At 45.3% G+C, this 16,113-nt stretch overlaps 1 protein-coding gene across 5 annotated transcripts in view; it reads right to left on the bottom strand.

Moving 5' to 3' along the window:
- Positions 1 to 16,113, bottom strand: part of LOC135284888 (excitatory amino acid transporter 4-like) — a 52,030-nt gene that overhangs the window by 12,197 nt on the left and 23,720 nt on the right. For 3 of the 5 annotated variants that reach the window (XM_064396681.1, XM_064396682.1, XM_064396678.1), the window contains exons 1-4: positions 12,057 to 12,255; positions 2,142 to 2,399; positions 1,147 to 1,284; positions 146 to 350 (exon numbers count right to left, since the gene is read on the bottom strand). In XM_064396681.1, the coding sequence (XP_064252751.1) occupies positions 146 to 350; positions 1,147 to 1,284; positions 2,142 to 2,355 (557 nt within the window). In that variant the 5' untranslated portion in view covers positions 2,356 to 2,399; positions 12,057 to 12,255. Of the gene's footprint in view, positions 1 to 145; positions 351 to 1,146; positions 1,285 to 2,141; positions 2,400 to 12,056; positions 12,256 to 16,113 lie in introns of those variants that run through there. The other 2 variants (XM_064396680.1, XM_064396679.1) reach the window with 1 other exon arrangement.

Raw genomic sequence — 16,113 nt, forward strand, 5'->3', positions numbered from 1 at the left:
GAAGTACTAGGTTTGCCAAGACTCAGCCTTTAACCTCTTTCCCTAAGACTGTATGCCTAAAGCTGTGATACTTCAAAAGGATGTTCCCTGGAGGAATGTAATCTCACTGATATGGTCTCAACATGAGACCATCTTGTTTACCTACCTCACCAAGTCCATGAAGGCATCTGTGGTCTGCACCTGCTCAATTCTGCCTTCTCTGTGAAGTTTGTCCTTAGATCCTTTTCCTGGATGTATGATGATCACCATGAAGATGCCAATGAAGACAGCTATGATTGTGGTCACCATGTAGTAGATGATAGCCCGCATCCCCATCTTCCCTGAGACTCTGCTGTCCAGTGAGGCCATTCCTGGGGTGTCACACAGAGAGACAATGTGAGGATGCCCATCGTCTTAGAGAGAAAGGGAAAGCTTGAGGAAGATTCAAAGGGTGCAAGGCTCATGCATGATTTGGACAGGGAGCTAGGGTCTCTAGGAAGCACAGCCTACAAGGAACAGAATTTGGAGTTCCAGGGTGGTGTTGATATGGAAGAATGTGGCTTGTGGTCATGAAGAAGCATAGCACTGGTGGATCTTAGTCTGCATTTGGGAATGTAGCAATTTTCTTTTAAAGCTCTCAGAAGGGAAATAATCCCCTCCTAGTACACTGGGCCTTTCAATCCCTAATGGTGGGATGTTTCAGCAGGTGGAACACCTTGCAGTCCCTACTGCTGTCTGAAAACTTGTTTGTCATGTCTTACTTGAGGATCTGGGTAAAACAAGCTCTCCAGCTGGTGATCAATCCTTTTGAACTAACAAAAATTAACCTTCTCTAGGCTGGAGAAAACCTGAATTTTACTTGGGCAAGAAACTTGGAGACATTTGAAGTTATGTAGGATTAAATCCTTACTAGTGCTGGGCATTGGAACCACTGCATTGTATTTTCCCCAGTCTTCTAAGAGAAAGCACAAGGTCTTCTGCTTCTCTGCACTACTACTGAGCCGGCAGGGGTCTCAGTGTGGATCACGTTCCCTATGGCTGTAGATTCAGGCTTGTCACTACTAGCCAAGCTAATCCAAGCACCTCCAGCTGGGTCACCAAGAGGTACCCGAATAACAGCTTTGCTGACCATTGTCTTGGCTGAAAGCAGCAGAAAGTACTTCTCACCTGTAATCAAGCTAGAGACAATGAGAGGAAGAACCAGCATCTGGAGCATACGCATCAGCAGCTCACCGGGGAAGGAGAAATACTTGATCTGGCGATAGGTCAGTTGGTAGGGTCGGAGGGAGAAGGCCAGGATAATCCCTGTGGATCAGCAAGGGATGAGAATGGAAGTGGGACAGTGTGATCCAGTGGTCTGTCCCTCAGTCCTACAATGTGGTTCTTCTCTTCTCATTTATTCTCAGTTCCTCTTCTTTCCAAAGGAACAAATGCTCATTTTCTAGAAGGCTTTGATCCAGTTTTTATGGTATGCTCTCTCTCCCTCTGATGTATTTATGTGCAGAGGAGTCTGAGCAAAACCACAGGTCTCCTTGTTCCCTGTCTATTGTTCTTCTGGAGTCTGTTCCCAGGAAGCTCATGAATACAAAATGCTGTGATGAGAGATATGATCTCACAGACTAAAATAAGTGTGACTACACAGTTCAGATTCTTTGTCTACTCACCTCTTAAAGCTGAATTCAGCCAGTTAGAGTCATGTAGCCTGGATCAAAAGCTAGGGACAACCTGATATTTGCTAAGCAGATTTGGTTTGCATTGTATCATGGCCATTTGCAGCATTTCCGGTCCTGTCAGGCTAAAGCTGTGGGACGAATCTGAAAAGCCCTTGTGCCTACAGCTGCACTCACAGGATGCCTCTGAAGAAACCTGGATGATTTGTACAAGGATTGGTTGAGTTGGACCATCAAACTCTTTCTATTATAGACTGTTTCTATACTGCGCTAGAAAGGATCAACAAGGACTCCCTCCCACATACATACTCTCTGTTGGGTCCCTTGATCTTGCACACAAAAGTACTCATGATGTAGGCAGCACTTTTAGCTGCCAGCTCATCAGCTTCAACTCCTCAGTCAAATCACTGTGATAAAATAAAAATCTTTGTAAAATAAACAACATTTCCCCATATTTATAAATGGTGCCTGGTGTTGCCACCAGCTCCATACCTAGTAGGACCGCAGCAATGGTGAACAGGACGAAGGCATTTCTCCTGAAGAAGCTTTTAGCGCTCTCAGCCGTGATGCTGTGCATCCGCTTCTTGGCCCGCGCCGCCCGCTTGCGCACAGCCTGCCGGAACCGCTGCACCCGGCTGTCGGCGTGAAGCCGCTTGGCTGCATCCTCGTTGAGGAACAGGCTGTTGACGTGGCTCTGCTCGCTCATGGTCAGCACAGCTGCTTAGTCCTCCAGGCACAGCTCTGCCTAGGCTGGGCAGGGAGAAATACAGGCAGGAAAGCATAAGCTGTGGCGCATCTTGTCTTTGTCTTTAGGTCATTTCCCTGGGGTCTGCTTATGAAGGTTTATTTAAAGTTGATTAATGACCTACTCTGACCATCTGCAAGGAGCAGCCCTTGGGGAAGGATATGTAAAGGGCTGCCAGGGTCTTGTCACTACTGCTTTGGTACCTCTAGAGAAGCTCTGGCCCCTATAGCACCCAACCTGCACTGAGGAGTGTTTTATGTTGGCTTGGGCAGCCAGAACAGACTCCACAGCCACCCAGACTTGTTCAAATTTTGACCACTTTGGAATGGAATTAAATTTTATCAACTGGCAACAAACCCCCTTCCTATATACCATTCTTCCAAGCAAAACCAAGCAGCAAACAACATTCCTGATGCACCTCCAAGGTAGACAGGTCCCTACCACAACAACTTTCCCCATGACAGCAATCGGTGCTATGGAACAATATCCCCTTGCCTTACATGGAGCCTGAGAATAAGACTTTATTTACTGACTTACCTTTGAAACACAACAGGACTTTCAAGTAGTATCTCTTGTCAAACTCCACTGATAGGATTAACCTGATGTTCTGTCTTCATAAATACTAACATTGAAATCAAACCTACTCCAAAGAGATAAATAAATAACCAATTCTGCTCCATTACCAACTGGCTGAAAGGCCTGGACAATCTACTGTACTTTATCTGTTTAGTTTTTACTGTTATTTCCATATTCCTCAGAACAGAAGAACAAGGAGGCACATGAGTCCCCTCTAGAGTGCTAGAAGGCACCAGCCACTCAACAGTTCACATAATGAGGAAGATTATTGCCTGATTATGCAGGTGCCATTTTCCTTCTGTCACTGTGCCTTGATAGATGGAAGGTCTGAAAATTACTCTTATTCCCAGGAATTTACAAAGGTAATACAAACCTAAGTGAAACCAAAGAAGAACAAAGTCACCTTAGCACATCAGCAAGTGCTGGAAAACCTTCTTTGGTGTTGCAAGTCAAATAAGTGCTAGTCCATTTGTAATCCTAAATTTAAATCAAAGAAACCCTCACAAATGAGATTATGTTCTCTATAAATTACACACCTAGTATCTTCCACTTGGACCCAGATAAATGCCTATAATGAACTGAAGACATTGCCTTAAAGAGGAGCGTCTTTGTGGTACGAGATTGCAAGGTCGTGCACAGAAGGTGGAGATCAACCTTCATTCTGAGACAAGCTTTGTTTGTGTAGATGCTAATGCCTTCATGAGGTTCAGAACAGCAGACACACCTGAGGTGGCCCAGCCAGGTCACTCTAAGCTCTCCTAAGGCTAAGCTGCACAAAGGCCACTGGCAAAGATTATATGTATTTGTTGCAGGAACCTAGCAGTGCTGCTGTGGTCACCCCAACTTTTAGGTCAGCAAAGAGCATTCCATGGATTTTGGTCCACTCATTCCAGCTTGACCAAGCATTCCATTCCTTACTATTATCATTACCTTACTATTACCCCACTTTTATCTGTTGATGGAGACAATACACACCAGACTGTGTGAAAAGTTTGCCTGTCTACCTTTCACTGCCAGTCCTGCTTTTCACAGCTACACCTGAGAAAAAGAAACTGTGAGGTCCTTTTGGTTCATTGAGATTGTGCCATCTGAACCTGACAGTAGGTTTAGAAACTATGAATTCAATCCCCTTGTGTCCCGCAATAAACTTGTATCATTTATAGCCTTCCAGATATAGAGTTGAACAAATGACCCAGAACAGTTGACACTGGAACACATACCTAGGTGGGTTTGAATGTCTCCAGAGGGAGACTCCATATCCTGCCTGGGCAGCTGTTCCAGTCCTCTGCCACCTTCAATGTAAGGAAGTGCTACCTCATGCTGAGGTGGAACTTTTTGTGGTTTTGTTTAAGGCCATTACTCCTTGTCCTGTTGCTTGGGCATTAGAACTTCCTAACATCCAGTCTGATCATCCCCTGGCATGACTTTGGATCATTCCCAGTTGTGCTGTCCCTGGATCTCAGAGAGAACAGTCCAGAACTTCCCTCTCCACATTCCCTCCTGAGGAAGCTGCAGAAAGCAATGCAACCCAGACTCCATTTCTCTGAAGGAGACAAGCCTGCTCAGCTGCTCCTTGTAGGACATGCCTTCCAGCTCGTCACCAGAAAGTTCACCCTCCATTCCCCTCCTCTGGACATCTTTGAGGACCTTCATATCCTTCTTCAATATGCTCACAGTGCTCCATGTGAGGCTGCAGCAATGCTGACTACTATGCGATAATCCTCTCTCTGGACCTGCTGGTCATTCTGTGTGTGATGTCTCTCCAGCATGCAATTTGCCCTCTCAGCTGCCTGGGCACACTGCTCAGTCCTCTTGAGCCTGTGGCCAATCTGCACCCCCAGGTCCCTCTCTGCTCTTCAGCCACTCCTCTCCCAGTTTAGACTTGTACTCAGTGTTACTCCCTCCCAGCTGCAGAAAATAGCACTTGGACTACTTCCATTTCATGCCTGAGATAGCCCAATGCTCCAATTCATCCAAATTCTCCTTTGAATTGTTCCTCAAGGAAGTCAATGGCACCTCCCAGTTTGATTTTGTCAACAAGCTTGCTAATGGGATATTCAATTCCTGCATCTGAATCATGGATAAAATACTGAACAGTACTGGCTACAGTGTTAAGCTGCAAGGACACCTCCAGTGACCACTCACCGGCAAGACACAGCCCCATTCACTACCACCATTCAAGCCCTGCTGTCCAGCCGGCTCTTCACACTGCACACCATCAACTTGCCCCTCCCACAGCTGGACAACTGTCCAGAAGGATGTTGTAGGGACAGTATCAAAAGCTTCACTAAAAGCCAGGAAAACTGCATGCACCACCTTCCCTTTATCAACTTGGGGTGTGACCTCTTCCTAAAAAGAAATCAAACTGGTTAGAGAGGACTTTTTCTCTGTAAACCCATGCTGAAGATTGCATTACTCTTCAAATGCTTTTCAGTCATGTTCAGTAGGACCTTCTCCATAATTTTTCTAGAAATTGAGGTTAGACTCATCGGTTTTTGTGTAGTTCTTTGTGTCTTCCCTTACACCTTTCTGATGGATTAGAATAACGTTGGCTTGCTTCCCAGTCAGCAGGGTTGCCGTGTGGCTTCCTACAGGAGAGCTACCCGAGGCAATGACTTCCAAAAGAAGAACCACCAGAGAAACTTTCAAGCCCCGGACACTTTCTTCTTATTCCCAAACCACTCACTCTTCATCAAATGACCCAGCACACATTGGTAATGTGAAGTACTGCCTTACTTTGACGTGGAAAGCTCGTTTAGTGACGTCAAAAGTCACATTGATTACTCTAAAATCACCCACCACAGACTTTCTATACACAAACCAAACTTTTCATTTGCTGTGGTGACCTGAGAGGAGACCCATGTTGAGTAAGGAAAAGTGGTCTCCCCCTCCTGCAAACCATGCCTTTCTTAGAGTTGGACCCTACCACTGCAACGGTACAATTTCCTGTAGAGGGAAGGTGGGAGCAGAACCCACAGATATAAAAGGACTCACCCATTTTTTTCTCCAGATATCTCCCCATCTGGAAAATGTATTTTTGTCCAAACAAAATTAAATTTCTATTTTGATATGAGAAAGTACAAGATTAATCATTAGATCCCATGTTGCACCATGTGTTCAGCTGCCTTCTTAGAGTAAAAGTTATTGCACAGAAGGAACTCATCAGCAGATCTTGCTCCTTTGATGTCCCCATCCTCTTTCTGACTTGCTCTCTTTCTCTATCTGCATATTTTGCAACAGAGCACCCCCCTCCACAGCACATTCTCTCTGCAACGCTGGTCTGGAATTTTGTATTCTCTATTGCATGAGCAGGAAGTTCTCAGACTGTTGCAGTAAAGTCACAAAAAATCTCTTGTCAATGGCTTGGATTTCCCTTCTTGTGAAGAAGAAGGTGGCTTTTGCTCTCTCGGTGAAGGTTGTTCTATCTGTGACTGCTTCACCAGTCTCCACTCTGCCAGAAACACTGAGATATTTGACAGAGTATTTTTGGAGGTAACTTCAAGGTTTGAGCAGGGAGCACAATATATTTTGCAAGAAAGATCAGTGTTGCAAAACTCATACCTAGTTCCTGGCAGTGAGGTTTCACATAAACAGAGGAATTTTGGCTATTTTAGAGGTATAAGTCAGATGTTGGTGAAAGTGAAAAATGGGAAGGAAGGCTTCTGCACTACATTTTGTCCTGCTCTTTGCAGATTTTTCTGTGTTTATCTCTCCATCTACCCAAGGAGATTTTCAACAAGGGAGGAGGAGTGCAGTAGAGTTTAAGCATTTATAAAGAGCTAGAAAACAGGGAAGCTCTGAATCGACTGAGATGGACCTTTTCCAACTTGCACTGAACATTGAAGAACATCTCTGTTAAAGCAGCCAACATCAGAAAAGCTGACATCAAAAAAACATCCAGTGTGCAGCATCTTCCTGTGAACATCTTGTAAGATAGAAGATATTAAAATTCTGGTTGAAGGGAGATTGGAGATAGCCATGGCACACTCACAGGGCTGGAGAGCCAAGTGTGGAAGCATCAGGATAGATTTGCATCCCCTTCTCACAAATTCTATAATTTTAGTCTCACAAAGTTCCACACTCAAAATCTGAGAGTAAAATATTGTACACAGCAGAGAAACTTCTTGAAATAATATCTTGAATGTAATCTTTGACTACAGGCTCTGTAAAGACACATAGCCTCCCACATTTTGGCCATGCCCCTCTCCCAGAGAAAAGGCCAGTTTGTTTAAATGAAGAACTAGGGAGAGCAGGAGTAAAAAGCAATGTTCAAATGCATGTAATTGAAAGAAAACCCACATCAGTAAGTGGCTTCAGTGTCAAATCAGTCAGGCTTTTTAAATACTTTTGTAAAGTCTCATGCATGAAAGGTTTTTAAAGCAATGGATATGAAAGGGAATGAAAGGGGAGATCCCCTTTTCATCATTACTTTTGGTGACAGGGTGCCAACAGAGATTCCAGTTGTGAGGTCCAAAAAGAAAGTGTGCAGAGGGCTGAGCTGTTCATCTGCTCACAAGTGACAGGAAGAATGATCTGCTCTATGCATAAATAAAAAGCAGTAAACACAGAAAGAAAAACTCTGAATTCCAGTTTCTTTGTGAGTTGACTCACAAAGAAACTGGAAACACCACAGAAAAGCACAGACTGACAGAAGAAAGTACTAAGAATTATTTGGGAGACATTAGGGGAGAAAGAAGAAAATATTCCATCCCTGAGAGGATGAGTGGTAGCTGGGATGGAGTTAATTTTCCTCCTAATAGTTGGTACAGTGCTGTGTTTGAAATTTAGAGTGAGAGTAATCTCAGACTTTGTCTTGTCATAAAAGGAAAATGCCAAGACATGACTCTAACTTGTGGGAATGATACACCTTTCACATCGCAACATTAAATGCTTGAAACTTGTATTTAGAAACCCATATACACATCCTAAATATTGCTACATCACAACAATATTTAAAAAAATGAAATTATTTGGACAAATTTCAAGTTGCTTGCTGAAGAAATTTTGCATTTAACTCAGATTCTAAGAAAGCTGCTGTGAAAGTCTTCAATTACTTGCTTTCTTTGTTCTGCAGGCTCAGCTTCAGAAAAAACTCAGCCAAGTTTGACTGTTATAAAGCTGTCATCACTGAAATGTTTCTACATTCAGTTATTCAAACATCAAGAGGCAGGCTGTAAGTGTTTATCAATTTTTCTTCATGTGCTGCAAAGTTTTGCACTGTCTGTATTAAGACAGTTTGCATCCATGGGAGCTCACAAGCAAGCTCCTCCTCAGCCGTGCATGTTTCACACTATCAGCAGAGGTGAAGGGCAGACTTTCTTCAGAAATGCACTGGTCATGAATCCAGTCTGTCCACTGGGCAGGCAGGCAGACTCTCAGTCTCCGTGTTCCACGGTACTGGGGTAGCCCTGCAGAGCCCCGTGGGTGTGATGCCTGTCACTGGGCAGTATTGGCACAGTGCAGAGCCCAGTGCTGCTGTGGCCATAGGGCTGCATCTGGAGGCAAGATCTGGGCAGAGCTGGAGGAGATAGGCTGCATCTGCACATGCAGATCTAGGCAGCATGTAGATCTGCAGAGGGCACAGTTCCACATGGAAAACATCTCTTAAGAGGTCAGGGCGGTGGTGCTCGCCAGAGGAGGTCAGTTCTGATACATTGAGTGTCTGCCAGGGAGAACAGACAGTTCTGCTGCCTGCAGAGAAGCTGTTTGACTGTTTGGAACCAAAGGGGACTATTCTCTGTTTCACGTGAGCTTCTCATGCCTTAATACTGCTTCATGACAAGAGGAGAAACTACATGTAGGGAAATAAATCTACTTCATGCCTGTGTGCAGCTCTGCTCTCATTCCAGAGACATGCAACAGCTCAGAGGTCACAAAGAAGCAAGTGTTCTGAGCATGGGGGTGGGATGCAGAGATCTCTGACCTAGCTTTGTCCAGGTAATGGTCAGAGCAAGGCTGTGGTAGATGAAGAAATATAGCTGACTACTTTAAATGGTCCAGACAAAACTCAACATCAGACGCCTAATAACAGTTTCTTAAGGCCTGCAGCCAGTACATCACCCCAGGGACTTCAGAACTCCCAGAACATCCCAGGTGGGACCAGCACTAGAGTCCAGAAATTCTGCTGTGCTTGTGCCAGCAGGTTGAGAGAGGTGATCCCTCCCCTCTGACTCAGCACTGGTGAGGCCACAGCTGGTGTTCTGTGTCCAGGTCTGGGTTTCCCAGTATGGATACAGAAAAGAGAGTCCACTGAAGGACTGCAGAGATGATGGTGGGACTGGGGCATCTCCTGTGAGGAAAGACTGGGAGATCTGGGACTGCTCAGCCTGGAGGAGAGAGGGCTTGGGGTAGGTCTTATCAATTTACACTTGCAGGAGGATATGAAGAATTCAGTGCCAGACCTTTTCAGTGTTGCACAGTGACCATGAGAAGTGGCAGACATTAATTAACTACCAGGAAATTCTTCTTAAGGATAAAGTGAGTCTTTGTCACTGCAAGACAGACTGAACACTGGGGCAGGTTGCACAAAGGGGCTAGTGAGGTGTTCTCCATTCTTGGAGGTATTCAAAAGCTGTCTGTACACAGTCCTGAGCAACCAACTGTGGCTGACTGTTTTGGGCAGAGGGATTGCACTAGGTGATGTTTAGGGGTCCCTGCCAACCTCAGCAATGCTGTGACCTTCCTTCTGCTGATGTGCTGTGAGACAAAGCTTTACAGGACTTCAGACAGCACTGACACATCCTGTTCATGGCAGTGTCCTGGAGATGATTTACATTTACAATTAGCACAGGGACATGGTTGGTTTTCCACTCTTCTTTCACCCTCTGACCCCTGCACAGCGCTTCTGCACCACACTGAAAGACAAAGAAAATGCTGCTTCATTGGAACAGCCAAATGCCATTTGTGGCTGTTGGACAGATTGTGAGGACTTAGGGGTGAACCAGCAGAGGGGGAGCAATCAATCAAGTGGATCCACTGTGAGATACTCCTCTGGGAAATGGGAAGGTCCTGACCACTGGCAAGACATGGCATTACAGGGCACTCTTGCCATGGTGTGTGGGATTGGAAAAAATAACAAAATTTCAGATGAAGACGGTGTCTGCCTTCTTGCCCTGTGCTGCACTATCTCATAAGGCAGAACGCAGCTGCCATCTCATGCCTCCTTCCCCTGCCCTTATATGACATCCTGACACAGCTTTCTGATTACCAATGTGTCCAAGAGATATCAGCTGATGATCAAATAACCTGGCCCAAGAGAAGCAAAAATCTGCATGTCCAGCACAGCAGAGGAGAGCACCATTCGCCAGAGGGTTCAGGCACTTGGCTGGGACAGGCCCAGTTCTCAGTATTCAGAAAAAATGGATGGGAAAAAATGACTAAAATGTGGCTGCTTTACACATTGTCCCATTATTGCTAATGTCTTTGTAGAAGAACACAAAAAGGGGTTAATCTAATTAGCCAGTTTTACTCCTGGGACTGGCAGAAGTCAGCCAAAATAGAAATGCCCATTGCAAACCTTCTCCTAGGTTTACCATCCTCCAGGGGCTGGTGGAAGAGAGGCAATATAATCCCAAGACAGCAGTGTTTGGTACAGTGTGTACCATCACACCCTGCCACGGGCATGGCACGTGGTACCTGGTCAAGCCATGCTGCTGAAAGGATGACACTGGAAAAGCATGTCAGGTATCTCCCTCAAGGACAGTTGCCCTAGGCTCCCTCTTCCCCCTGCTAATGCAACCCCATTTTAGTTTTCATTGCTGAAAGCCAGACAGACTGAAATAACCAGCACTTGGAGTCCACTGTTTCTCTTGTCTCCAAGGAAACTTTGCTTTATGTTCAACATCAAAACCAGTAGAATTTTCAGTGAGGGAAGTTTCTGAAGGTGGCAGCAAGGAAGCACCCAAAGTGGGAGAAGGAGAAATCTCTGTAGAAAGAGAGGTGTTGGAAAGAGTTATGCACAGTCAGGCACATATGGAAGGGCAAGGCAAGGGGTCACTGAAAAATCTGTGCCAGTCTTTCTGAGGTGGACTTCTGGTGCTGGGTCACCAAGGGAGAGGAGTTAAATAGCTCATCCTCACATGGTGGGAGGGAAGGCTCAGTGCTTATGAGGAAGGGGCATGTCACTCTGCTCAGTGGTCTGAAAGTTGCTGTTAGCAGCTCTCAAGTTCCATTGGCTTTTGGGCAGACCATGGGCACGCCAGGGCAGGAAGCTACAGTCCCCCTACTGCCAGCTGAGTAAAAACAGATTCTTTGTGGGGATTGTTTTTGCAAGGATGGCAAAGGAGGAGCAGATGTCTCCACTCCCACCTGACATCCCCCCATCAGTAGCTCAGTGCCTGTGATCACGAGCATTAAATCCAGCCATTGTGCTACTGCCTGGGCTTTTTTTTTCACCCCTCATACTATTAGATCCTTTGCAGCCTGGCCCATTGCTTGCCCTTGGGAAGGGAAATACAAGCTGAAAGCAGTGCAATGAAAGAGCCTATGTTGATAATTTCCATTCACAAGCCCAACTGAGCCATCTTTGTGTTGCTATAGCAGTCCCTGGAAGGGCTTTCTGCTCAGTAGGGTGTTTCTCTTTCTTGACACCTGTGAGCCAGCTACCTCCCAGAGAACTCCTACCACAACAATGGACCCATAAGGAAAGCAGATCTGTTCAGGGTCCAGCCACTGACCCGTCTTTGTGAGAGAGAACCAGCTAAAGGGAGAGGAATCTGCAATAGGCAGGAATTTCAGCCCAGCTGAGCTCTAAAATGACAGTGATCACCAGCGGAGCAGTGGGTTTGGGGCCTAAGTACAATACTGGAAGGACAAGTGCCACTCTCCACAATTCACTCTACTCATGCCAAGGTCCTGTGATAAGGTTGTCTTGTTCAAGCTTCCCACCAGGCGTTTAACCTCAACCCAAGACACAGAGTCCTGTTTTTAGAGCACCCCCCACTAGGCATCTCCCTGTCCTAAAGCAGATGAGAACTATCCCTGCCACGCTCATGCACATGTCCAAGGAAATCTCCTGCCCTGCTTCAGCCCCTGGTACTGGCACCACTCTTATTCATGCATTCAGATTCCCTGATAAAACCACTCACCTGGAACCAGTGCAGGTTGCCAAGCACAGAGGGAAGCAAGTAGTTTTCGTCTTGGGGGATTATTCTGCGTTGTTTCGTTCTTTAATTCTTTCAAAGGCAGGAAGCAGGATTTTCTCCCTAGAAAAGTACAGCGTTAGCAGAGACCTCTAAGCAATACCTCCTGAGAGAGGAAAGGAAGACTGTATATGCTCAGGATACATGGCAGAAAGGGGTGGGGGAGTGGCATGTAGGAGGAGACAGAAAAAATCTTCGATGATTGCACCAGATCAGAGCACAGAAAGCACCTGTCATCAGGAGGTTGCACAGAGCCCTTACTGGGTTTCACAGTACTTTCTTCTTTCTGCCTCCTCACACAAGCTTAAAGGAGAGCTAGCAGTAACAGAGAGCAGAGCAGCTGTTAAATGAGAATCAAATCTCATCTCTGTTCCACTCCTGCCCCTTGCAAGGGTTCCTTCCACAAGGGAGGCTGCATGTACAGGTTAATCCAGCAGCAACAGCTGAGTATTGGACAGGCAGGTCCTTCACTGGTCCAGTCTGTGTGCACAGGACCTCTGAGGTCCAGATACTCCTGTGGCTTGTCCAGATCAGCCTTAGGGGATAGACGTGTCTGTGCCTCAGCCAAACTGCTGCAGCTTCTCTTCAATGTATTAGGCACATCTTATGGAGGAATCAGTTCATTGAGCATGCAAAGGAAATACAGTAGCTGTACAATGTCAGGAAAACAGACTCTTCTTCCAAGGAAGCAGGCAAAACTTCCACTGCTCACTGGTTTCTTAAATATTGATTCCTGATGCAGTTTCTTAGATAAAAGTCCCACATTAAAAAGTTTTTATCAACACACTATGTCAAAACCACAAGTCAGGTTACAGGTGTGAACACCACACAGCCCACTCTGGCCTCTGAATGTGGCAGAGTGAAAAATTATATCCAAAAATCAAGCCACAGCATTAAAGTTACAATAACATCTCTGTTTCTAGCCCTACCAGATACATGACTCACAATGGACATAGTTGTTTAATGAAAGTAGCTTTCTTCTTAATTCAGGTGACCCCAGTGTAGGGGTTTTGCTGTGTGCTCTGGCTTTGGCATACCAAGGCTGATATATTGTGTCTGCAGATGGAGCTTGCCAAAGAGTTTGAACTCATCTAGTCAGGCATAGGTCAAAGGCAAACCATCATGTTTATTTATAGATGATGCTGGAAATTAAATCCCCCCAAATCCTGTGTCCTCATCAGCTCTGTAGGAAGAGGAGAACTGGACCTCTTCAGCCCAGGTTACAGAGCGCAAACTCCCAACACCAAATGGTGTTTTTCCAGATTTTGATCACACAATTGTTTAGGTTTGAAAAGAACTTTAAAATCATTGAGTGTGACCATAAATCAGGATGATGATTAGATGGGACTTCGCTCAATGAAACATTTGGAATCATGACGGTGTCTGTCGTTCTCCCTTGTTTAAACTTGCTCCAGACACAAGCCATCGCTGCATTAGGAGACAAAGACACACTCTCTGAACCCAAGAAATTTCTTGGTCTTTACATGATTCCATGGCTCAAATGGCACTAATGACCCTAATCTTATTGAAGGTTCAACAACATCTCAGGTCACGCAAGTGTCAACTGGGGACTGTAAATTCAAGTACTGTCCCTGCAAGGTTTCAGTCATCTTTCCAGAAAAACACATATTGGAATGGGCTACCCAAAAAATTATTTTTATTCCAAAATTAATGTTTCTGGTTTTGGGGAATAGGTGTGCTCTGCCTGTACCACGCACCAAAACCCTGAAGAAATGTGACTGAGAGGCAGTCCAGCTACAGAATTACAGGGAGACTGATTGTGATGGCCCAGCCTGGTAAATGGTTGATCATTGCTTCTTCTGATGGTTCATATCGGCCATTGCTGGGCAGTCACAGAGAAAGGACATCTCCTATTCCTCATGCCCCTGCTTCTCACATAGCTTGGCCAGAAGCTGCTTTTGCAGCAGGGCCCCTGTCAGCACTGTTGGCACTTCTAGGGGCTGATGACTTGTAGCAGAGCACTCCTATGTAGGACTAGTGCATTTCTGGTGCCACCCAGAGAGCAGCAGAGCAGCTGTGCACTTGGCCACCCCTCAAATGCTGTTCTATTGCCTGTTTCCATCTCAGGCATCAGTGTTTAGCTAACAGCGAATGGTTGTCCTTTCCACCTCCTATGCCTGAAGTCCAGCTTGGCTCCTGGAATCTCTCCTAATTCCTACCCTGGTTTTTAATCCCCTGGTTAGCACCCATAGGCCTTTTTAAGCCATAAACTTGCAGCGACAAGTGCCTTAAACCTTCTCCTTTGGCAGCTTTTTCCATATTTTGACTTGTACCTGTGGCAATTTCCAGGCAACTTTGAGTTATTAAATAGGACACAGAGCAGCAGCCTGAAGCTATGGAGGAGGTGAAGAGCTCTGCTTCCTCAAAATGGAGTAGCCTGATGCCCAGGCAGTCTTTCCAGGGTAGAGCAATCCTTGGGTACAAACCCCATGGTCAGGTAACTCTCCCAAATGTATCCTTATTCTAGGAGTGCCAGGCACACTTGGTCATCCATATCAGAGGCCACATGATGCTCTAAGTTTTCAACAATGTGTACAAAGGAAACTCACGATGTCACCTTGTGAGAGGCAATGAGAAAAGACATGACAACTGCACCTCTTGTCATAGAGTCACCTTCAGAGGGTGTTCTGATGCTATCCTTGCACAGTTGCTTGAAGATAAAGGAAGGGCTTGATGGGAAACAGATTTCCAAAATCAGCCCTCTGGAAATTTCCTCCACCAAGCACCTTTCAAAATTATTTCTCCTAATTCCACAAGTAGACAAAAAAATGTTACATAGGGACAGGGCAGTTTTGCACCCTTTCCATCCTTAGAAATGCCCTCGGTCTGTATTGATGCCTTTTTCTCTAGTCCTAGAAATACAAGCCAGACGCAGGATGATAAAAAGGGTACCTTTATACAAGGATCCTTCGGTGCACAGTCTGTTAGGTGAAAAACGCTGAAGAAGCTTGCCCCACGTAACCCGTGTGCCATTTGTATAGATTCTGCAAATTAACACATCTGACAAGACCTCCCAATTAGAAGTACACTCCATGAAGCAATGCCCCCTAGCTCTAGCACCTTCTAAATCCTCCTCCCTCAGATAAGGACAGGCCCTGTTTATAAAGATATGTCTCGAAGAGCTGGTTTCAGCCTTGGTTTCTAAGGAGAACAAAGACAGCATAAGGGTCCTGGAATTTGTTTTGTTTTTCTGCCTAGGAAAATATTGAAACTAAGTTACAATTATAGACGACAAAGCTACAAATAGATGTGTAAAGAATACAGAAAATATATAAAAGAAAAAAAGATATAAATCCAGACAGCATCAGTATCTCTGCCCAAATTGGAAAGACCCAGATCCTAAACAAGCAAAGTTCAGGACAAAAGACTCTTTAGACAAATTTTGACAAAGGGCTTGTGTGTCTAAAGGAGAAGTTTGCAGGTCCAGCAGAACAACTCCTTCTTTATCACCTCTACTTTTTAAAAAAGACTGATTTCTATTAGATCTTTAAAAAGTAAAACACTTATAAATGGGCTAAGAGTTGACTCATAATGTAATAAGGTAAATCTCCCATGTGAGTCTCTATTAGAATGCAGTTAGAGTGTCCACTTTGGACACAGAGCCTCGAGAAGGGGTTGAGGGTGTGGGGCTGGGATGCAAAACGCAAGTAGATGGTTGCATCCACTGTCCCATGGCTTCCCTGGCTTCCAGCAAGCACTTTGCATATCAGTCTTTTGAAAGTGCTTGATTTTTTCTGAACTGCTGGAAAAAAACCCTTCAGGACTATGATGTAGTGAATGGCAGGCAACTGTCACAGCCCTGTCAACTGAACATGTGGTAACTGGGAGGATGGATATGGACTGTCCATACCTAGACCTGTCCTAGGACATAGATACTTTCTGCTGGAGTGTAAAAAGCCACTGGGATATTCCCTGCTACTAATTGTCATGGGGAAAGATGTGATTTCTTTTTGTGTTAAGCAATCCTTCAGCCCTTCCCTCC

This window comes from Passer domesticus, chromosome 21, assembly GCF_036417665.1.
Source record: "Passer domesticus isolate bPasDom1 chromosome 21, bPasDom1.hap1, whole genome shotgun sequence".
Taxonomy (NCBI): domain Eukaryota; kingdom Metazoa; phylum Chordata; class Aves; order Passeriformes; family Passeridae; genus Passer; species Passer domesticus.